This window comes from Protopterus annectens, chromosome 1.part0, assembly GCF_019279795.1.
Source record: "Protopterus annectens isolate FY-2018-M chromosome 1.part0, PAN1.0, whole genome shotgun sequence".
In the NCBI taxonomy this organism is placed as follows: Eukaryota; Metazoa; Chordata; order Ceratodontiformes; family Protopteridae; genus Protopterus; species Protopterus annectens.
This window is the reverse complement of record NC_056725.1, coordinates 1,709,724,714-1,709,742,705: the sequence shown is the minus strand read 5'-3', so window position 1 is coordinate 1,709,742,705 and position 17,992 is coordinate 1,709,724,714. Positions and strand designations below refer to the sequence as shown.

The 17,992-nt window shown below is 43.5% G+C and overlaps 1 protein-coding gene across 1 annotated transcript in view; it reads left to right on the top strand.

Moving 5' to 3' along the window:
- The window catches only part of SHPRH (SNF2 histone linker PHD RING helicase), a 1,609,144-nt gene that overhangs the window by 834,955 nt on the left and 756,197 nt on the right, over nucleotides 1–17,992 (top strand). Inside the window, exon 19 of the mRNA XM_044068807.1 lies at nucleotides 8,258–8,431. Within this exon, the coding sequence (XP_043924742.1) occupies nucleotides 8,258–8,431 (174 nt within the window). The remainder of the gene's footprint in view (nucleotides 1–8,257; nucleotides 8,432–17,992) is intronic.

Sequence of the window (17,992 nt, the reverse complement as noted above, 5' to 3'; positions counted from 1 at the left end):
ATGAGTATGAGGGAGGCATAAAGGAGTTTGGATAGCTGGTGGGTTCTTGTGATGGTGGCTTTACTGTCATTTGTGAGGTAATTTTGCATCTATATAGGGTTCCGAGTTTTTTATCGACGTTCTTTATTGTCTGTGCAATGTGCATATCAAATTTCATGTTGTGATCTATGTGCGACAGGTGTGGTAGGGGTGTTATTGGCTGAGCATATTGTGAATGGTGGTATGGGGTCTAAGGCTCTGTTGGGATAGAATATCATTAGCTGTGTTTTATTGGGGTTAAGTATCAGTTGAGAGTTGGCTAACCAGGTTTCAACAGTGGTAAATGACTGTTGTGTCAGTTCCTGGAGTTGAGGGAATGAGGGGGAGGAGCAGATTCGAGTGGAGTCATCGGAGTACTGGCCTAGAGTGGCATACTCAGTAGCTTTGTGGAGTTGGTTGGTGAATATGTTGAAAAGAAGAGGTCCAGGAATGGGTCCATGGGGGAACACAGACACACACAAATATGTATAATTGTGTTTTCCTCTCTATATATAGATATACATACACATACATGCATATGATACATAAGATAAGACAGCAGCACTTGCCCTAGTACCATATACTTATTAGTGATGTTTGGATTTTTTTCCTATGAGGAAATTCAAGTAATGGGTAGTTGCTGCAGTGTAATCAAGAAACGTTGTCCCACTCACACATAGCAAATGTACTGCTTCCTCTGATGTGTTACTCACCGGCCATTATTGTCTGTCATGTAGCTTCCTGTATTGTATGACTGTTAAAGTAAAGTTTGGAATATCTGTCCCACTCGCGCACAACAAATATATTGCTTCCCCAGTGAAAGCAGTCTTTGATTTGTTACTGTCAGTCTTCTTCTGTATTTTATCTTGTGAAGCAGTTTCTAACACTATGTTGTTGTTATAGTTTACATAAGGACTGCTGTTTCTTTCACTCACACATGATAAATCATGTAACTGTTTATCATTCACACTTGCTACTCTAATCTGTTATTTTATTTATTTATTTATTTTTTTTATTAAAAAGCGATTGTCCCTTGCTGTCTGTAGTGTATGCTGCCAGCACTGCCCACAAATTTGGTATTCTATCCATTGTTATCTAAAATTACCTGTTTAGGGAAAACCTTGCCACCTGCTTGATGTATGTGTTCTCCTCCTGGCCATCTCACTGCAACTGCAGAGAGGGATGGCTAGCAGGGAGTGACGTCAGCTGTATCTACGCAGCTGATTTCATCGCTTTCATACTGTAGTAATAGGCAGCACTCAGGTTAACTCTGACATTTTACTGTGTAGCAGTGAAGAGAGAAAGGAGATGGCATTCTAATTAGTATTGCCATCTCATAGCTGGATTCAGGTTAGGAAACTTTGTTTTAGATCAGTTTATGGTAATTATTTCATTAGAACTTTAACTGTTTATAAAATGTTTAACTGTACACTAATTTGAGGGTGGGAGGAATTTTTATTTTTAAAACCTTCACCTTTGCATATTTTAAAATAAAAAAGGGAAACCTGAGATATCCATTATGTTTCACTGTCGCAGTAATAACATATTGGGATTTTCTGCTGTGGAAACGCTTAGCTGGCCCAAATACAAGAGATTTCCTCCTCCTTGTAGTGTGGCAGACACCCTCCTTTTTCAGCATCAGGACTTCAGGGTATAATGGTCAACAGCCGGCACAGTTTTCTCAGTTCTTTCTTGCCATTGGAGCCCAGTACAGCTTTCGTCAAGTACATTGGTTGGTCCAAAGCCAGAGATAGTGATTAAAGCTAAGTGCCCTGTGGGGGGAAGCTTTTTCATACTTCATTGTTTACATGTTTCTTAGATCTTAGTGGATAAGACTATTATTTGCTTATAGAATGTGAGAAACAAATCCATCACAGGACTTCCACTTTGTGTTTGTTCTGCCTGTTCCTGGATGATGATTCCAACTGCCTGAGTGTACTCACTTTAATTCTGGGACCATAAAGTATAGGGAAGAGCTGCTTGAAAAGTTTGTAGAGAAGGGAAGAGAGAGAGCGAGAGAGTTGGTGCTCCACATGTACTGTGGCATCGACCAGTCATGCTGAGTTGGATTTTCTTTGTAAATAGAAATGTCTGAAGACAGTTAGGGGACCAGTTGACACCTTTTCAGTATTGGATAGTCCACCTTGGCTTGTTATATTTGAAGGGAGAAAGACACATTTGTAGTCCCCCTGATGACGGTGTGTGTGGCCTCCTGTGAGATCCTTCTTTGTATACCACTCTGTCCACTACTTCGACATCTGCTCAAGCCAAAGAGCTTTGGGAGTCTTGGTCTGGATTCGCTTCAGAGGCATCGGCTTCTAAGCCCTATACTAGATTTACACGTGGGGTTGCAGAAAACTCTGTACCAGAGAGTACTCCTCAGCAGGGTGATGACAACTGACACCACTCAAAAGACCAGACCTAAGTCTAAACCTAGGCCTTCTGGATTTCAGCCACTTCAGGCCTACCTACAGGACCTAGTCAGGTTAGTTGAAGAGCTCATGGATTTTATGAGATCTAGACATTTGAGCCTTGGCAGGACCCCTGCTCCAGTTCTGAGTCATGTGATTCAGATGAAGATGAGTTGGCTTATGTGGCCACGTTTCCTCATGATCATATGTCAACTTTGAGTTAGATGAAAATCTTGCCTCATCCTCACTATCCAAGGACTTTTAGAAAGACCCTTGACAAAATGGGGGAAACTCAAAACACAAACACTTAAGCTATACCTCCATTTCAAAGAGTTGCGGATGACAACATTCATAGCACATTACTGCAGTCTGACTCCCAGCTTGCTGTCTCAGAAAACCTGACTTTTTTATACACTTTTTTTAAGAACCTTGTGGTAGGTCTTTTGATGGTCTCCTCAGGCCCCAAGGGAGCCAAAGGAAATGCTTCTAGTAATCCCTTGCTTAATGATAGAGGGAAACATCCCAGACAGATTTGGCAAGAAAAAGTATACATCAGCTATCCTGGCCATGATAGCTTTAAGCTGCCAGTTCCATATTGTCATATGTCAAGATTCTTTCCTGGACCAAATGAAACAAAAACTGGAAAGGATGGAAGACCGAGCTCTGCACAAATAATTGTTAGCATTGCAACACATGTTCTCAGGTTGGAAAACATTCTTTACATTGCAACCTTGGAAGCATCAATCATGGCATTTGGATCTGTTATCAAAAGATGTGCTTGGTTAAGGGTGCAGTCTTTTCCTGATCTTGTTAAGTCAGAAATCCTTGATGCTCCACTAGACAAGAATTTCTGTTTAGACCCAAGTTTCAGGCTGTATTTAAGAAACTGGAGGATAAGACAAAGTTCCTGTAAGCTGTCAATGACTTTCTGCAGGTCCAGCCTCTGAGGTTTAGTAAGAATTACCCTACAAAACCCTGTTCCTCTCCTACCATGCAACCTAGACCAAGCAGCAGAAGGACCAGGAGAGGAAGATGGTAAAGAATGTGGTAAGCAGAACAAAGACCTAGGCCTAGCAGATCCCCAGTCCCAAGGACCTAGCAGGAAGCAACTATGACTCAGCAGAGCACCTCCTTGTCCCTCACAGTTAAAGTACCCCCCCAACAAAGCTTCATAGACAAGTGCCAAAATGGTACCCAAGACAGTTGGGTCCACCAAATCATAAGGAAAAAGTACGAATTGCAGTTTGCCTCCCTTCTCAGACTCTTGGGTATCCCATCCTTGCCAAAGGGCAACTCAGGGTGGCTCTAATCCAAATCAAGCTCCTTCTAGAACAGGGCTCCATAACACCAGTGCCTCAAAAAGAAGTAGGAGCTAGTTATTACTTGAGATTCTTTCTAGTGCCAAGAAAAGAAGGACCTGGGGAAACCAGTTCTAACAGATTCTTACTGGTCTCCAAGTTCCAAGGTACTAGCTCTGCAAAAGCTCCTGCCTATTCCTACACCTCAGGCTGCCATGGTCACCTTAAATCTAACTGATCCTTACCTCCACATACCCATAGCAAAGGGACACAGTAAGTATCTCTGCTTCAGGCTACGTGGGAGTTGATTCCATGTTTGTGTATTGGCTTTGGATTATCTACTTCTCTCAGAGTGTTTATAAAATTGGCTCCAGCAGATTTCTTTTGCAGGATCAAAACTGTGCATATTTATCCTTATCTAGGTGATTGCCTGATCCAGGCGAGTTCTGTGAAGGGGCTAGAAAATGTCTATACTCTTCACCTGACCATGTCCTACCTTTTGAAACCTGGAATTCTCCCTGAATCTTAAGAAAACCAATCTCATTCCCCCAAACAAACTGGCATTCTTAGGAGCCCTGCTAGACTCATAAAAACAAAGGGTCTTTCTTCCCTAGGTGAAAGTTTTTTTTTTTTTTTTTTTTTAAAGAGTATTTCAGAACACTGTCCCAGCAGGTGGTGGTGTCAACCAGAAAATTTCTACAAGACCTGGGTTACATGGCATCTCACATGCTCATGTTACTCCTGGCAAAGCTTCACATGAGGAATATCCATTGGTTTCTGATGAATGTGTGGTATCAACATAGACATCCCCTAAACTTCAAGATAAAGCTTCTCCCCTGCCTAAAAGGGAGATATTATGGTGACTGGATGATTGCCTCCAGAACAAAGGAGTTCCTTTCCATTTCCAGTTATGGAGCAAATGATGACCTCATTCACCTTAGAACTAGCTTTGGGACCTACACTGGCATTCTTCAAGTGTGAGGCAGGTGAGAGAAATCTTTCCTTCAAAGCCACATAAACCAAAAAAAATGATGATATTTTACAGGGGCATGATAGCATTCAGGCAAAACTGGAAAACCAGGTACCTTCTTGATAAAGACAGACAACACCACATTAATGTGGTACATAAGCAAGTAGGGAGCTACACATTTCTAACCCTCTGCCACCAAGCAGTGCAGTTCTGGGAAGTGACAAGCAAGATGGAGTTGCACCTAGTAGACCAGTATCTCCCAGGAGAATGCAACAACCTGGCAGTCCAGCTGAGCAGATCCATTATAGACCCACATAATTAGATGCTGAAAAAGCACAACTTCAAGAAAATCACAGGAAAATATGGTGTGCCAGAAGTAGACCCTTTTGCCTCAAAAGAAAACTGGCGGCTAAGGATGTATTGTTCAACGACCTATACAACAGGGCCTAGAGGAAAGATGCATTCTCTTTCTCTTGGACAGGTCTATTTATATATGTTTTCTTTCACATATGTCACACCCTCAGTTGCCTATAAAGATCAGAGAGGAAAGCTGAGGGTGATCTTAACTGTACTCTTATGGCCAAGACAGCATTAGTTCCGTCGTCTACACAACTTGGGCAAAGAAGAACCATAGATGCCCATCATATTGATCACTGCTGTAGTAGCCTTAGCTATGTGGGTTATATCCTGCCAAGGATGTAACAGCCGGCTAGCTTCCAAAGCTTCAGGGAATCTTCCATGCACCCAGCTGTCTGGCAGCTGGAGTTGAGATGACTAAAAGACAAGCTTGAGCACCAAGCCCTTCAGAGCTGTCCTGCTAGCATTTATAGGGAGGCTGAGCTGTGAAAGACCAGTGCTAGGAAGAACACAAAATGAATAACCACACCCTGGCATAAACAGCACACCAAAGAAACAAGGGGGATGGAGGTAGCGGCTACTGCAGCAGTGATCATTCAAACATCTACTATTACGGTAAGTTTACTTCACAACTGTACTATGTTCATAATACTGATCACTGCTGCAGCAGCCTAAGCTGTATGGGTAGATTACCTTAGCTCACTACGTTTGGGTAGTGGAAGGGGAAGAGTCCAGGAACCCATGGAGAGTGATCTTTGCAAAGCCTGATCTTGGCCTATTGAAGGAACCAAGCACATAGTGCCCTGTAAAAGTGTGTAGAAGGGACCAAGCTGCACCCTGAAGAATACTTCTAGAATCCAGCCCTTTTCAAAAAGCCATAGATGAAGCCAAAGCTGTGGTAGATTGGGCCTTGACCCTGCCTGGAATAGTTTTATTGTGGTGAGTATCATAAAAAGTAATAGCCTTAGACAACTTATTTGGAAATAGTCTGTTTTGTCCTTCATGAAAAGTGAACATTTATTTGAATATTTGAAAGATTTAGTTCTGTCAAGATAGTAGCAGAGTTGTATGTGTACATCCTAGGTATGGAATATCCTTTTTCCCCTCATTTTGGGGTTCAGGAAAGAAAATGGGGAGATGTATAATTTGGCTTTAAGTAAATTGGGATAGTACTTTAGCCATGTTAGTGCTAACATCTGTTCCTTTGGTATTAATCTTATTATAGAGCTTTTTCACCAAGGGTTTCTCTTGCTGTTCTATTAAAATACATTCCTCTTCCATCTCTGCTTGCCTGCCAATACAATTTCCTTTGTTTTCCCAACCTCAAAGGCATTATCCCCTTAAGGCTGTCTAGGATGTTCCTGCACCATCCTGTGACCTCAATTTCATATTAGAGAAATTCATCTTATACTTCTTTGAGCTTGTTGCTTCCTTGGACATTAAATTCTTGTCATAGAAAACAGCCTTCCTAGTAGCTATCATCTCAGCTAGAAGAATCTCTGAGCTACGGGCACTAATGTGTAGAGAACTCTTTCTCAGGTTTTAGACAGTTTCACTGAGAACTAAACCCATCTTCACGCCAAAGGTGGTACCAGAGCTCTCCCTAAATCAAGCATTCCAAATTCCTTCCTTTTCAGAAACCTTTGCAACAAAGGAGAAAAAACTTTGCACTCCCTGATTGTGCAGTGACAGCTCAGGTTTTATTTGGATAAAAAAAAATATCAAAGTCTGAAAAATTGTTTGTCCTTTGTTCCTAACATATTGGGCAAGCCAGTTAGTATACAAACAGTCTATAGTAGGATCTCTAACTTTAACTTTATTTCATTCTGCTACAAGCATCATGGCAAAAAAGTGCTTGAGCATATAGCGACTCATTCCAAGGGCCACAACCTTTTCAAAGCACTGCAACTTAGCCCGTGCCTCTTGAACCAGAGCTGGGTTTGCTTCTGTAGTCTTGCAATGGCTCCTAACTTCTGACTGATATCTGCTCTTCAGTCACCCTTTCTATAGCCTTGGAAATCTTCCCAAGATATTGTTACTGCAGAAGTGAAACATAATAAACGTAGTACAGAAGTGTCTACTTAACATAACTGTAGATGTTCGAGTGTCTTCTCAATTGCTGTATCCTTTCCCTCTTCATAACTCTGGGTTGGTGTGAGCTCCCATATATCCCCTCTCCTTTAGATCCCCTCCCCATTTAGTTCCCCTTTCAGGTCTCTTTACCCTAATCCTGCTAAGGACAGTATCAGTGGTTTGTGCAACTGACCTAGGGCTAGGATAATGGGGCTTAAGTCTTGTGAGGGCAAGAAAAACATAGCAAATGTCACCAGCTGTCATCCTTTAATCACTGACATCCTGATGTCTGAAGTGGAGTGTTCCTTGAAGTGGAGGGCTTCAACAGCAGGATACACCAATATGTTATTACTGCAATTGTAAAGACACTCTAACATCTACATTTATGTTGAGTAGACTCAGCTGTACTTTATCTTGGCTCTTACTGCAGTGATGTTTGTATCCAGTGCTCTGATAAATTGATACATGCAGTAAAAGGGTTAAGGTCAGGTTAAATTTAGCAGTATCGTAATTCATTGGACTACAGTGATTAGCCTGTAGACAGTCTTGGCATCTGCAAAGCTGGCAACTGTGGAGATCAATAGAACAGTCTGCTGAATGACTCGAGGGTGGAAAATGCTATTGCATAGCTGCCATATACACTACAGGTATTGTAGTCAATCTACAGGCTCTAATTGAGCATGCTGGAATGGTCCAGCAGAGTACACTTAAGCTGTGTTGTCAAGGAGTATGTTATAACACCGAGAAGGATGTACAGCTGTGTCTCTGTATGGGATATAACATTTATAGTATGACATAGGCATTGTACCTCCTTGTACTCATTTGTACATCCTTACCTATTGCCCTGTACTCCCTGCCAGGACAGGTAAACTGTGGCTTTTCAGATTACTCTGTGTGTGCTGAATTGCAGTCTATACAGCACCATTTATCTCTACAGTATCTTTGGTGTCTCTGCACCCACCCTGGGTATAATTCTGCAGATTGTCCTGTCGATTGTCAGGGTTCACTGGCTTTGCTGATATTAAGATTGTCAGTTTCTTTATAACTGGATTCCTATTATTTTTTAGAAAGACAATTGTTTGTGCCACTGTGGCATTTTGAATTAATGTAATGTTTCTTTTTCTCATCAGATTTCATGATTGTAGGGGTCTGCAATTCTTGCTGACAACACAAATGGATGAATTGAAGAAATCTCAGAAAATAGTGAGAGATGCCGTTAAGAAGTTGGAAGGCCCTCCCACACCAGATGTTATCCAGGCTGCTACTATTTGCCATCTCCGTCCAGTCAGGCTTCCACTTAACAAGTATGTCAGAAATGTTGTGCACTGAATATTGCTGCAAAGGCAAAGCATTGCTAGAGTATGCTCTTCTTTTCACCTTTCATTAAGCAGGAAGTTCTGTAAAGATGTAACCAAATATCCTGATGAAATTCAACTTTGAACCCAGAATCTTTCTTAGCTGAATACCCAGGTACAAAGACATTTTAAACTGAGTACCTACAGGTGACTTCCTTTTTCAGAGATTAGTCTGTAGTAGATCTAGGTAAGATGTTTTTTCCCTAAACTAACAGATGTGAGTAGTGACAGCCCTTGTCAGCTATGGCTCAAACACATAACTGCATGAACTTGACCACTCAGGAGTCCGCACTGGCCTAGCACATCCATTTTGGGGACCAAGCTCTTTATATTGAGGACATTTATAACATGTGGACTGAAATGTGAACTGCCTGGGGATTGTTCAGTGTATTCCTTGAGAGATTCCAAGTCCTAATCTGTAAGTACTCTGAAAGAGCCACTTGCTGCATTGGTTATGTAAACAGTGATGCACTTCCACTTCCTGCATTAGTTATGTAAACACTGATGCACTTCCAGGGCCAATCTTGACAGGTGTAGAGGAAGGAAATGACTTGTAATCTCATACTTATGAGCTTTTTCTTCAGAGTATGAAGAATTTTGCAGTCATTGCTTTGACTACCTTTTATTTACAGGGAGACTCTAACACTTGAATGTAGCAGAACACAATAAATGAATGTTTTATATTTTATATTCTAGTGTAATGTATTTTAAGGACGTTTTCTCTAATATTAGATGGTAATTTTAAAAACCTTATAAGCATTTTTGTTATAGTATTACATAAAATATATGCCTGTAAAAACACAGTTTATAATTTTGTGGTGTCTTGATGGATCTTTGGTTGAGTGTTATTTCTTTATCAAGTGGAATTTTGTAATTTGTTACTAAAAATGTCCCTCCATATCACTTTTGCAGTATTGCCTGCATAAGGGATCTCCTTGAAGGATAGCCCAATGTCCAACCAATATACCAATGTCATTAGTACTTACAGGTGTCGTACATCAAATGTATGCTTCCTGTGCATATGGATGCACACACTTCAGTCCTTCTTTCCAGCGACCCTGTCAGAGGCTGGGATGGATCCGACTTCTTGCATGTCCTTGGAGGCTTTCCAGAAATAGAGGGGGAACCTTGATTGATTATATCCAAAGGATCGAGGGGAATTCCACAGATCTTAGTGAGGGAGGAAATCCCTACTTCACTTACTGAGTGTCTACAAGGGTCTGACCCTCCCAGGGTTTTTCATGTGGACGTCCTGCAAAAAAAGAAACAGAAAACCAAGCATATTTCCCCTGCAGTTAAGATCCCCAATGAGAATGGCTGGATTTTATTCATTGGTTATTTAATGCTTTAATGGTTTTAAAGCCTCTTTAAGAGGTCTCTTTGCCTGCCCCTCCCTGGTCTTCCACTCCTCTTAAAAGACCTAGGGAGCAGGATTCCTTTGGTGAGGATCAGCATTTAGAGGAAGAGTCACTAACCTACTCTTCTCAGATCCCTTCCCACTTGGACTGTGGTTCAGAGGAAGGAAATTCTATTAGTCCAAATTCCCCTTTGGGGACACTATTTCCCATATGATCGAATTCTTTAAGTGGGATTTTTCTCAGGTTCTGATTTCCACATGAGGTATTATGAGCTCCTCTAGATGGAGTCTCCCAAACCTTGTGCTGTTCCACCATTTTTGGCTGCCGTCCTGGCTGCCTTTTCAGCAGCTTCAGTATCCCCTGATTCTCAGCCCCAAGCTCCTAAAAAACCTAACAGATTTTACAAGGTGCCTGATGATTATAAATTTCTGTGTAAATGCCCTTCTGATACTTCTCTGGTGTTGGTCTCCTCTTACAAACACTCCAAGCTGTTGCCATCTACTCAGCTTCTTCCTTCGGATAAGGATAGTGCGGCCATGTTTCTTCTTGGACTCCTCCTTGAATCCTGACCGTCTTCCCCCAGCTCCTGAAAAAACAGACAGGTTTTATAGAGTACGGAACTCCCATAAATACCTTTTCAAAAATTCTTCTGCTGATCCAGAGATAGAAACCTTAGAACTCAAAGGGGCCAGAGCCAGTCCCTCTAAAAATCCTTTATCTATAGGTAAAGAGAGCATGAGGGTGCTCAACTGTCAATTTCACATGATTAAATACCAGCAAACCATCCTGGATCAGCTGAAACAAAAACATATCTTCCCTTGAGGATAAAAACCTTTCCAAGTAACTTTTGGATCTTTGCCACACCAGTTCACAGGTAGTGAGGCATACTTAAAACTGTGGCTATGATGCAGTAGAGGCCTCTAGCCAAGCGGCAGCCACTGGTTTTGTTATTAGAAAGCATGCATGGCTTAGGGAACAGTCTCTTCCTGACCATGTTAAATCTAACCTTCTTGATGCTGCCCTATTTGGATCTAAAGCTGAGGCTGTTCTTAAAAAGATGGAAGACAAACCTAAGTCTATGCAGACTGTGAAAGACTTCCTTCAAATTCAACCACCAGGGTTTAGTACAAACTGTCCTTTTCCTCCCAATCTAGAAGCAGACAGAGGAAATCCCAGTGGGAAAGGACACAAAGGCAGCAGCAGCAACTGCAGAGAGACAGGCAGTGGACCTCAGAAACTTCCAGGCAAGGGAGTTCTAGGCCACAGGCATCTGCCAGACAGCAGCAATGACTCACCCACCTTGCCCCCCCCCCCACAAGACTAGGAGGAAGGCTGTCCCTGTTCAAACAAAATTAGTCCCTCATCACTTCAGACAAGTGGGTTCTAAACTTTATTTTAAATGGTTTCAAACTCACTTTCAAAGAGCCTTTAAAATACTCAGGCTACCTGGATATTCCTGTAAATCAAAAGACAGAGACCCTCTCTCAAATCCAGATTTCATGCAATCAGGGATCAGTGGAACCAGTTCTAGAACATCAGAAGGGAAAAGGGTTCTACTCAGGCTGTTTCTGGTTCCCAGAAAAGAAGGCTCTTTGTATCCTGTCTTAGACCTCTCCACCCTCATTATGTTGCAGTATTCTGCATGTGGGTTTACCCTTCTAGTATCGCATACGTGCGGGCAGTATCCAAAAGCTTTCAGTCCCTCCTAGGTGCATGAGACGTCAGCTCTAGACGAGAGTACTTGGGCCATAAAAGTGATGTCGGCGCGCACCAGCCCTCAGAAATTTCCAGCCGCCAGTCGTACACCAGGTGTTTCTGCTTCGCTGACGACCAATTCAAGTTTCAAGCTAAGTACGCCATTGTGGAGCTTTTCAGCTCTTCCTTTTGTATTACTGCATTTTCGTGTCATCCAGAAAGGGTAAATGTCAGTGCGGCTGTCAGGTCCCTCATAAAGCACCCACGATAAGTGTTTGTGCTGTCTCCTTCAGTTAGAGCACCTTCCTCCTCTTGTCAAAGGACGCCCTTTCAGGACAGGGCAGGTAGCATCTGACTACCTGCCACTCCTGCCTCCCCCACCAGTTGCCTCTTTCCCACTGCCTCCCTCTTTGGAATCAGATCACTTCAGACAAGTGGGTCCTCTCTAGCCTCCAATAAGGTTACTTCCTGTCTTGGATAACCTCCCTAGTAATTCTAGGCAAGCCACGACCTCCTGCTCACCAACTGCCCCTCCTGCTACCTGTACTACAATACCTTTTAAACCATGGCAGTATAGAAAGAATCCCTCCCTCCCAGTTTGGAAAAGGGTTCTACTCAAGGATTTTCCTAGTTCCTAGAAAAGAAAGACCACAGAGACTCATCTTAGACCTTTCAAGGCTCAATTCTTTCTTAAAGATGTCAACTTTATTTCCTCTTATTGTGGGCAAAGGCTTCCTAGCTACACTAGACATCAAGGATGCTTACTTACACATTCCCATAAGAACCGCAGACAGGAAATACTTAAGATTCCTAGTGGGCTGCTCACATTTGCAGTTCTCTGCCTTGCCCTTTGGACTTTCAACCACAACCAGAGTCTTCACCAAATGCCTGGCTCCAGTAATAGCCTTTTGCAGGACAAAAGGGATACAAATATTCCCATACCTGGACAAGATGCTTTTACAGGCTGCCAGCCAAAAAGCATTCCTAACCCATATCCAATTCGTAGCATCTCTCCTACAGGGTCTTGGGTTCCAAGTAAACTTCCCAAAGTCCAACCTCACACCAACCCAAGACATTGTGTTCGTAGGGTGCAGAATCCACACAGACTTGATGGAGGCATACTTGCCCCCAGCAAAGGTGAGTTATGTTACAGAGAACCTGCAAGGGATTCTATTCTCCCCTCATCTGACTGCAAGGCAGTACCTCAAGCTGCTGGGTTACATGGCAGCTACCATCCCCATGCTACCCCTAGTTCGATTACACATGAGAAAACTACAGTGTACCTACGCTCTGTCTGGAAACAGCACAACCACCCACTGGAACACATTGTGCCTTTGCTTTCATGCTTAAAGCAGGAGATCTTATGGTGGCTCGCCCAGGTGAAGCTCAACCCAGGACTTCCCCTCCATCCACCTCAACCTTCTCGGGTCATGCATACAGACGCCTCAGACCTGGGGTGGGTGGGGTAGGGGCACTCTCAGCCATCGACAAGTTCAAGGCCTGTGGACATACAGGCAGAAAACAGAACACACCAGTGCCAGAGAAATGAGGATGATCCTCCTAGCTCTTCAGGCATTCACTGCTTTCCTCCAGATGGGATCCCTCCTGTTATACACAGACAACACCACTGTCCTCTGGTATATCAACAAACAAGGGGGGACCACGTCCTACTTACTCTGCAGACTTGCTACACTAGTGTGGGAAGTAGCCACTTCCCAGGGAACTACCCTGAAAGCAGCATAAATTCCCTCTCTCCATAACTCCCAAGCAGATTTCTTGAGCAGAACCAGCACAAACAATCATGAATGGATGCTCCACAGGGACATCTTCCTGGACATGGTCCACAGATGGGACACCACAAATAGACCTGTTTGCTTCTGTCATCAACAGGTAACTTCCTGGATACTGTACCAGGATACCAGACCCACAGGCACTGGCAACAGATGCCTTCACTATTTCATGGAAGGGGAAATACCTTTATGCATTCCCCCCTTCCCCCTCATTCAGAGTGTCCTGCTACGGATTCAGCAGGACAATCCAAAAATCTTGCTGGTGACTCCCAACTGGCCCCAACAGCATTGGTTCCCCTTACTTCTCCAGTTGTCCAAGGGCAGTCACCACAAGTTACCCCACAGAGTGGACCTTCTCACACAGCACAAGTGATCTTTAATCTACCCACAGTGGCAGCTGCTGCACCTGACCCTGTGGTGGACAGGCTTCTGATCCCATACAAGCACCTTTACAATGAGGACGTGCTCAGTGTCCTGCAGGAGGCCAGGAAACCTAATATTAGAAAATCTTACCTGTCTAATTGGAAAAGGTTCATTTCTTGGTGTCAAAATAAGCAGCTGGATCCACTTACCAACAACATTCCCGTAGTGATGTCTTATTTGTGTAAGTTACTTCAGAAAAGCCTGGCCTATTCATCTGTTAAGGCACACCTGTCTGCTATTTCTGCATGCCTAACCATGGATTCCCCCCTTGGCATCCAGGCTCCCTTCGAAACTCTTCCACAAAGAGGGTCCTACATCTCAGACCTCCTCCCCTGGAAACCTACACCTCATCCTTGGGATCTCAACTATGTGCTGGAGAAGCTTACATTGCCACCCTTTGAGCCTGCTGATCAAGCTTCTCTAAAGCTCTGCACCTGGAAGATGGTCGTCCAAGTAGCTATCACTTCTCCCAGGAGGGGATCAGAGCTCCAGGCACTAATGGCTACTCCTCATTTTCTTGTCTTTCATAAAGACAGGGTTACCCTCAGGACAAATCCATCCTTCATGCCCAAGGTAGTCAGTGACCTGTCTCTCAATCAGGCCATCCACTTACCTGTTTTTTTATCCAAACCCACAAGAAAGAAGTGAAAGAATACTTCATTCCCTGGATGTTCACAGACAAGTTAGATTCTACCTGCACAACACTAAGTCTATCAGAAAGAGTGACCAGCTTTTCATATCCTTCCACCCTAGGGCTATAGGGAAGGCTGTGTCCAAACAGACTATTTCTACCTGGATCTCAAAGGCAATTGCCTTCTGTTACCAGCACCATGTTAAATCACTTCAGGGTACAGCAAAAGCCCATTCCACTAGAGCCATGTCATCCTCAGGGGCATTCTTCAAGGGCCTGGACACCTCCTCTTTCCTGGAGGCAGCCACCTGGTCTTCAGTTCACACCTTCACCAAACACTACAAACTAGACCACATCTCTAGGTCCAGGGCAGGGTTCGCTAGGGCTGTCCTACATGGGTTCTTGGAATCTACTTCTATACCAAGCACCCCTTCTCAGTGAGCTTTGGCACTCACCCATATGCAGAATACTGCAACATAGGAATAAAAGGACATAGAAAATTTGTGAAAAAACTTACCATAACCATAGTTGTCTTTCTCTTTCATGTTGCAGTATTCCTACCCTCCCTTCTTCCCCGCTTATCAGTAATTTTTCCCTCTCTGGATGGCAATGACTGGGCTTTACCCTATTAGGACTGGCTCCAACTGGGGCCTTCAGTTCTGAGGGCTGGTGCTTGCCGAAGTCACTTTTATGGGCCACGTACTCTCACCTAGAGCTGATGTCTTGCGCACCTAGGAGGTACTGAAAGCTTTTGAATACTGGCCGTACATACGCGAGACTAGAAGGGTAAACCTATATGCAGAATACTGCAACATGGAAGAGGAGGACATCTGTGGTTGTGGTAAGTTTTTACACAACTTTTCTTTCCTTCTGGTTCCAAAATTCAAAATGTTGACTCTTCAAAAACTCTTGCCCATGATAGCCCCACAGGTCTTTATGGTCACACTTGATCTAAAAGATGCCTGTGTGCATATTCCCTTACAGGAATTGCATGGAAGCTTTCTTCACTTCAGAGCAGGTACCAGTCACTTTCAATTTTCAGCACTGCCCTATGGCTTGTCTACTGCTCCCAGGGTCTGCACCAAGTGCTTAGCCCCTGTAATTGCCTTTTGCAGGACCAGAGGGGTCCAAATCTATCCCTACCTGGATGATTGCCTACTACAGGCCACAAATCTATCAAAAGTTCTCAAGGATCTGAGGTTTACCAAGAACCTCCTGTCCTCCTTGGACTTCTCAGTAAGTCTGCAAAAATCCAGCACTGTTCCATCCACCAGGATAGTTTTCCTGGGGGCCCTCCTGAACTCATCTCTTCAAAAAGCCTTCCTTCTCCCAGACAAGGTTTCCTTTTTGACCCACTACTTCAGAAGAATCCAGCAGAAACAATGCATCTCAGCCAGAGAGTTCCTCTGAGCACTGGGCTACATGGCATAATGTATCCTCATGGTTTCCCTGACCAGGCTGCATATGAGGAAACTGCAGGTGGATTACAACTCCCAAAAGGATAAGGATATAGCCTTTTTTATGGTTAGAATTATTGGTCGCCTACAAAAAGTACATTTTGCAAAAGCAGCCAGAAATGGTATAACCAATAGAAACTGAAGGACAGTGAGGGATAAAGTTGTAACACCACTAAATTGATTATTTTTATGCCAGTACTAGTCAGTCTCAGAATCAGGCATTATTAAACTTAAAAGATTAAAGATTATAAGGCCATATGGCAGCCCTTAAAATTACAGATGCCAATTAATCTTTTGTCAGATGCAGGAAGTGTGATGGACTTAAGAGTCTATGATAAAACAATATACATCAGCATTCTTACATGAAGGTCAGTTCAATTGTTATTTGTGATCATTGGTTTTATAATAATATCATCACCATTATAGAAGACAGTATACATGTTGATGTTGTTTATATAGATTTTTGTCTACTTTTGACAAATTAGACCAAAGGTTATTTGTAATGAGGCTGTTAAGAATAGGCCTGTCTGGCAGATTAGTTAGAATGCTGCATGGTTGTTTGAGAGAGTTTGATGTATCCAGTATAAGTTGAACAGTGGCAGTAGTTTAGTTTATGGACATGGGGCCCATCTATTATAGATCCTTACCCTTTTAGTATCATTATCACATATAATGTCTTTCTGTTCTCATGTTGCAGTATTCATTACAGTAGGGAGGTTGCTGCCTGCAGCTCCGCCATCTGGACAGTGTACCCAAGTCTTTGCTCCTGGAGGGTACGTGTGACGTCCCTTGTCAGGGCCATAAACCAACGTAGGGTATAAAAGTGACGTCTGTACACACCCTCTTCAGAATGTTTCTGCCGCAGTGAATGTCGGACTACATTTTGCCAGTTCTGAAAGCAGATCGTGTTTTTCAGATGACCGGCTAATGTTACCGCTCCAGACCAGATGACCGCTTCAGTCAACCGATATAGATAAGTGCCCTGTTGGGTTTTTCTTCTGTCAACTAGAAAGGGCTAGTGTGCTTATGGGAGATAAAGTCCTCACACGGACACGCACGAAAAGTGCATATTTTGCTTAGGTGAGGCCCACGACCATAAATCCTGCCTCATTTGCAAATTCTTCATCCCAAAAACACTTTGCAGCCATCTGGCCACATTAAAACTGTATTTGAAAAATCAGAGATTACGACATCTTGCGCTCAGTATGGAAGGTGGAGCAGGCTCATCCGACGAGCCGCTGAGGAAGAAGGCCAAGAAAATCAGGCTGGAATCCCACACTGCGCCTCAGTCATCCGAGCAGATTCTTGAGGCCGATGAAAGCCTGGGATCTTCTCAGACCTCCATTTCCAAACCAGACCCGAAAACCTCAGTGGAGGCTAGGATGGTGGAAACTTTAGGTACGTTCGCTGAGGCTAATCAGCCATCAGATCCTGATGGTGGAGGGGAACCATGGTTCATTCAGTCAGAGGGCCCTGCTCCTGCACTTCCACCCCAACAGACATCAGCTCCAATTCTTTCTTCACCGGCTACCCCTTTGAAGAGAAAACAAAAAGTAAAGCATTCTGAGCCTCAACCGGCTCCTAGATGGGAAGTATATTTACAAAGTCTCTTTAAGGAATTTCAGGCCTTGCAGACATAACAATTACCACCTGGCCCCTCTCCTGGACCCCCTTTAGAGGTATCAGAGGAAGACTACTCCTCTTCAGAGGAATCTATTACTTATGAATCACAAATAGACTACCCCAGGGATTTCATTACCCCAGAGGAAGAGGACTCCATTACTGTTGAGTCCCCAGGGGAAGAATTCACCTTTGGAGACACAATCTCCCTCATGAGGGAACATTTTACGTGGCAGGCATCAGAAGTATCTGACACCAAGAAAAGGTACTTTGACCTACTACAAATGGAGCAACCATCTCCTTCTGTTGTGCCACCCCCCCCTTGCTACCTGCTTTCCAGGATGCATTCTTGGCTGCTTCTCAGTCCCCAGACTCACAAACCTCAGCCTCAAAACGTCCAGACATTTCTATAAGGTCCCTCAGAAAACCCAGTTCCTTTTTAAAAATCCTCCAGCAGACCAGTTATTGCAGTCTCTGCTGACAAAACAGCAAGACAGTTGCCTTCTGCTGCTCTCTGCCCTACTGATAAAGACAGC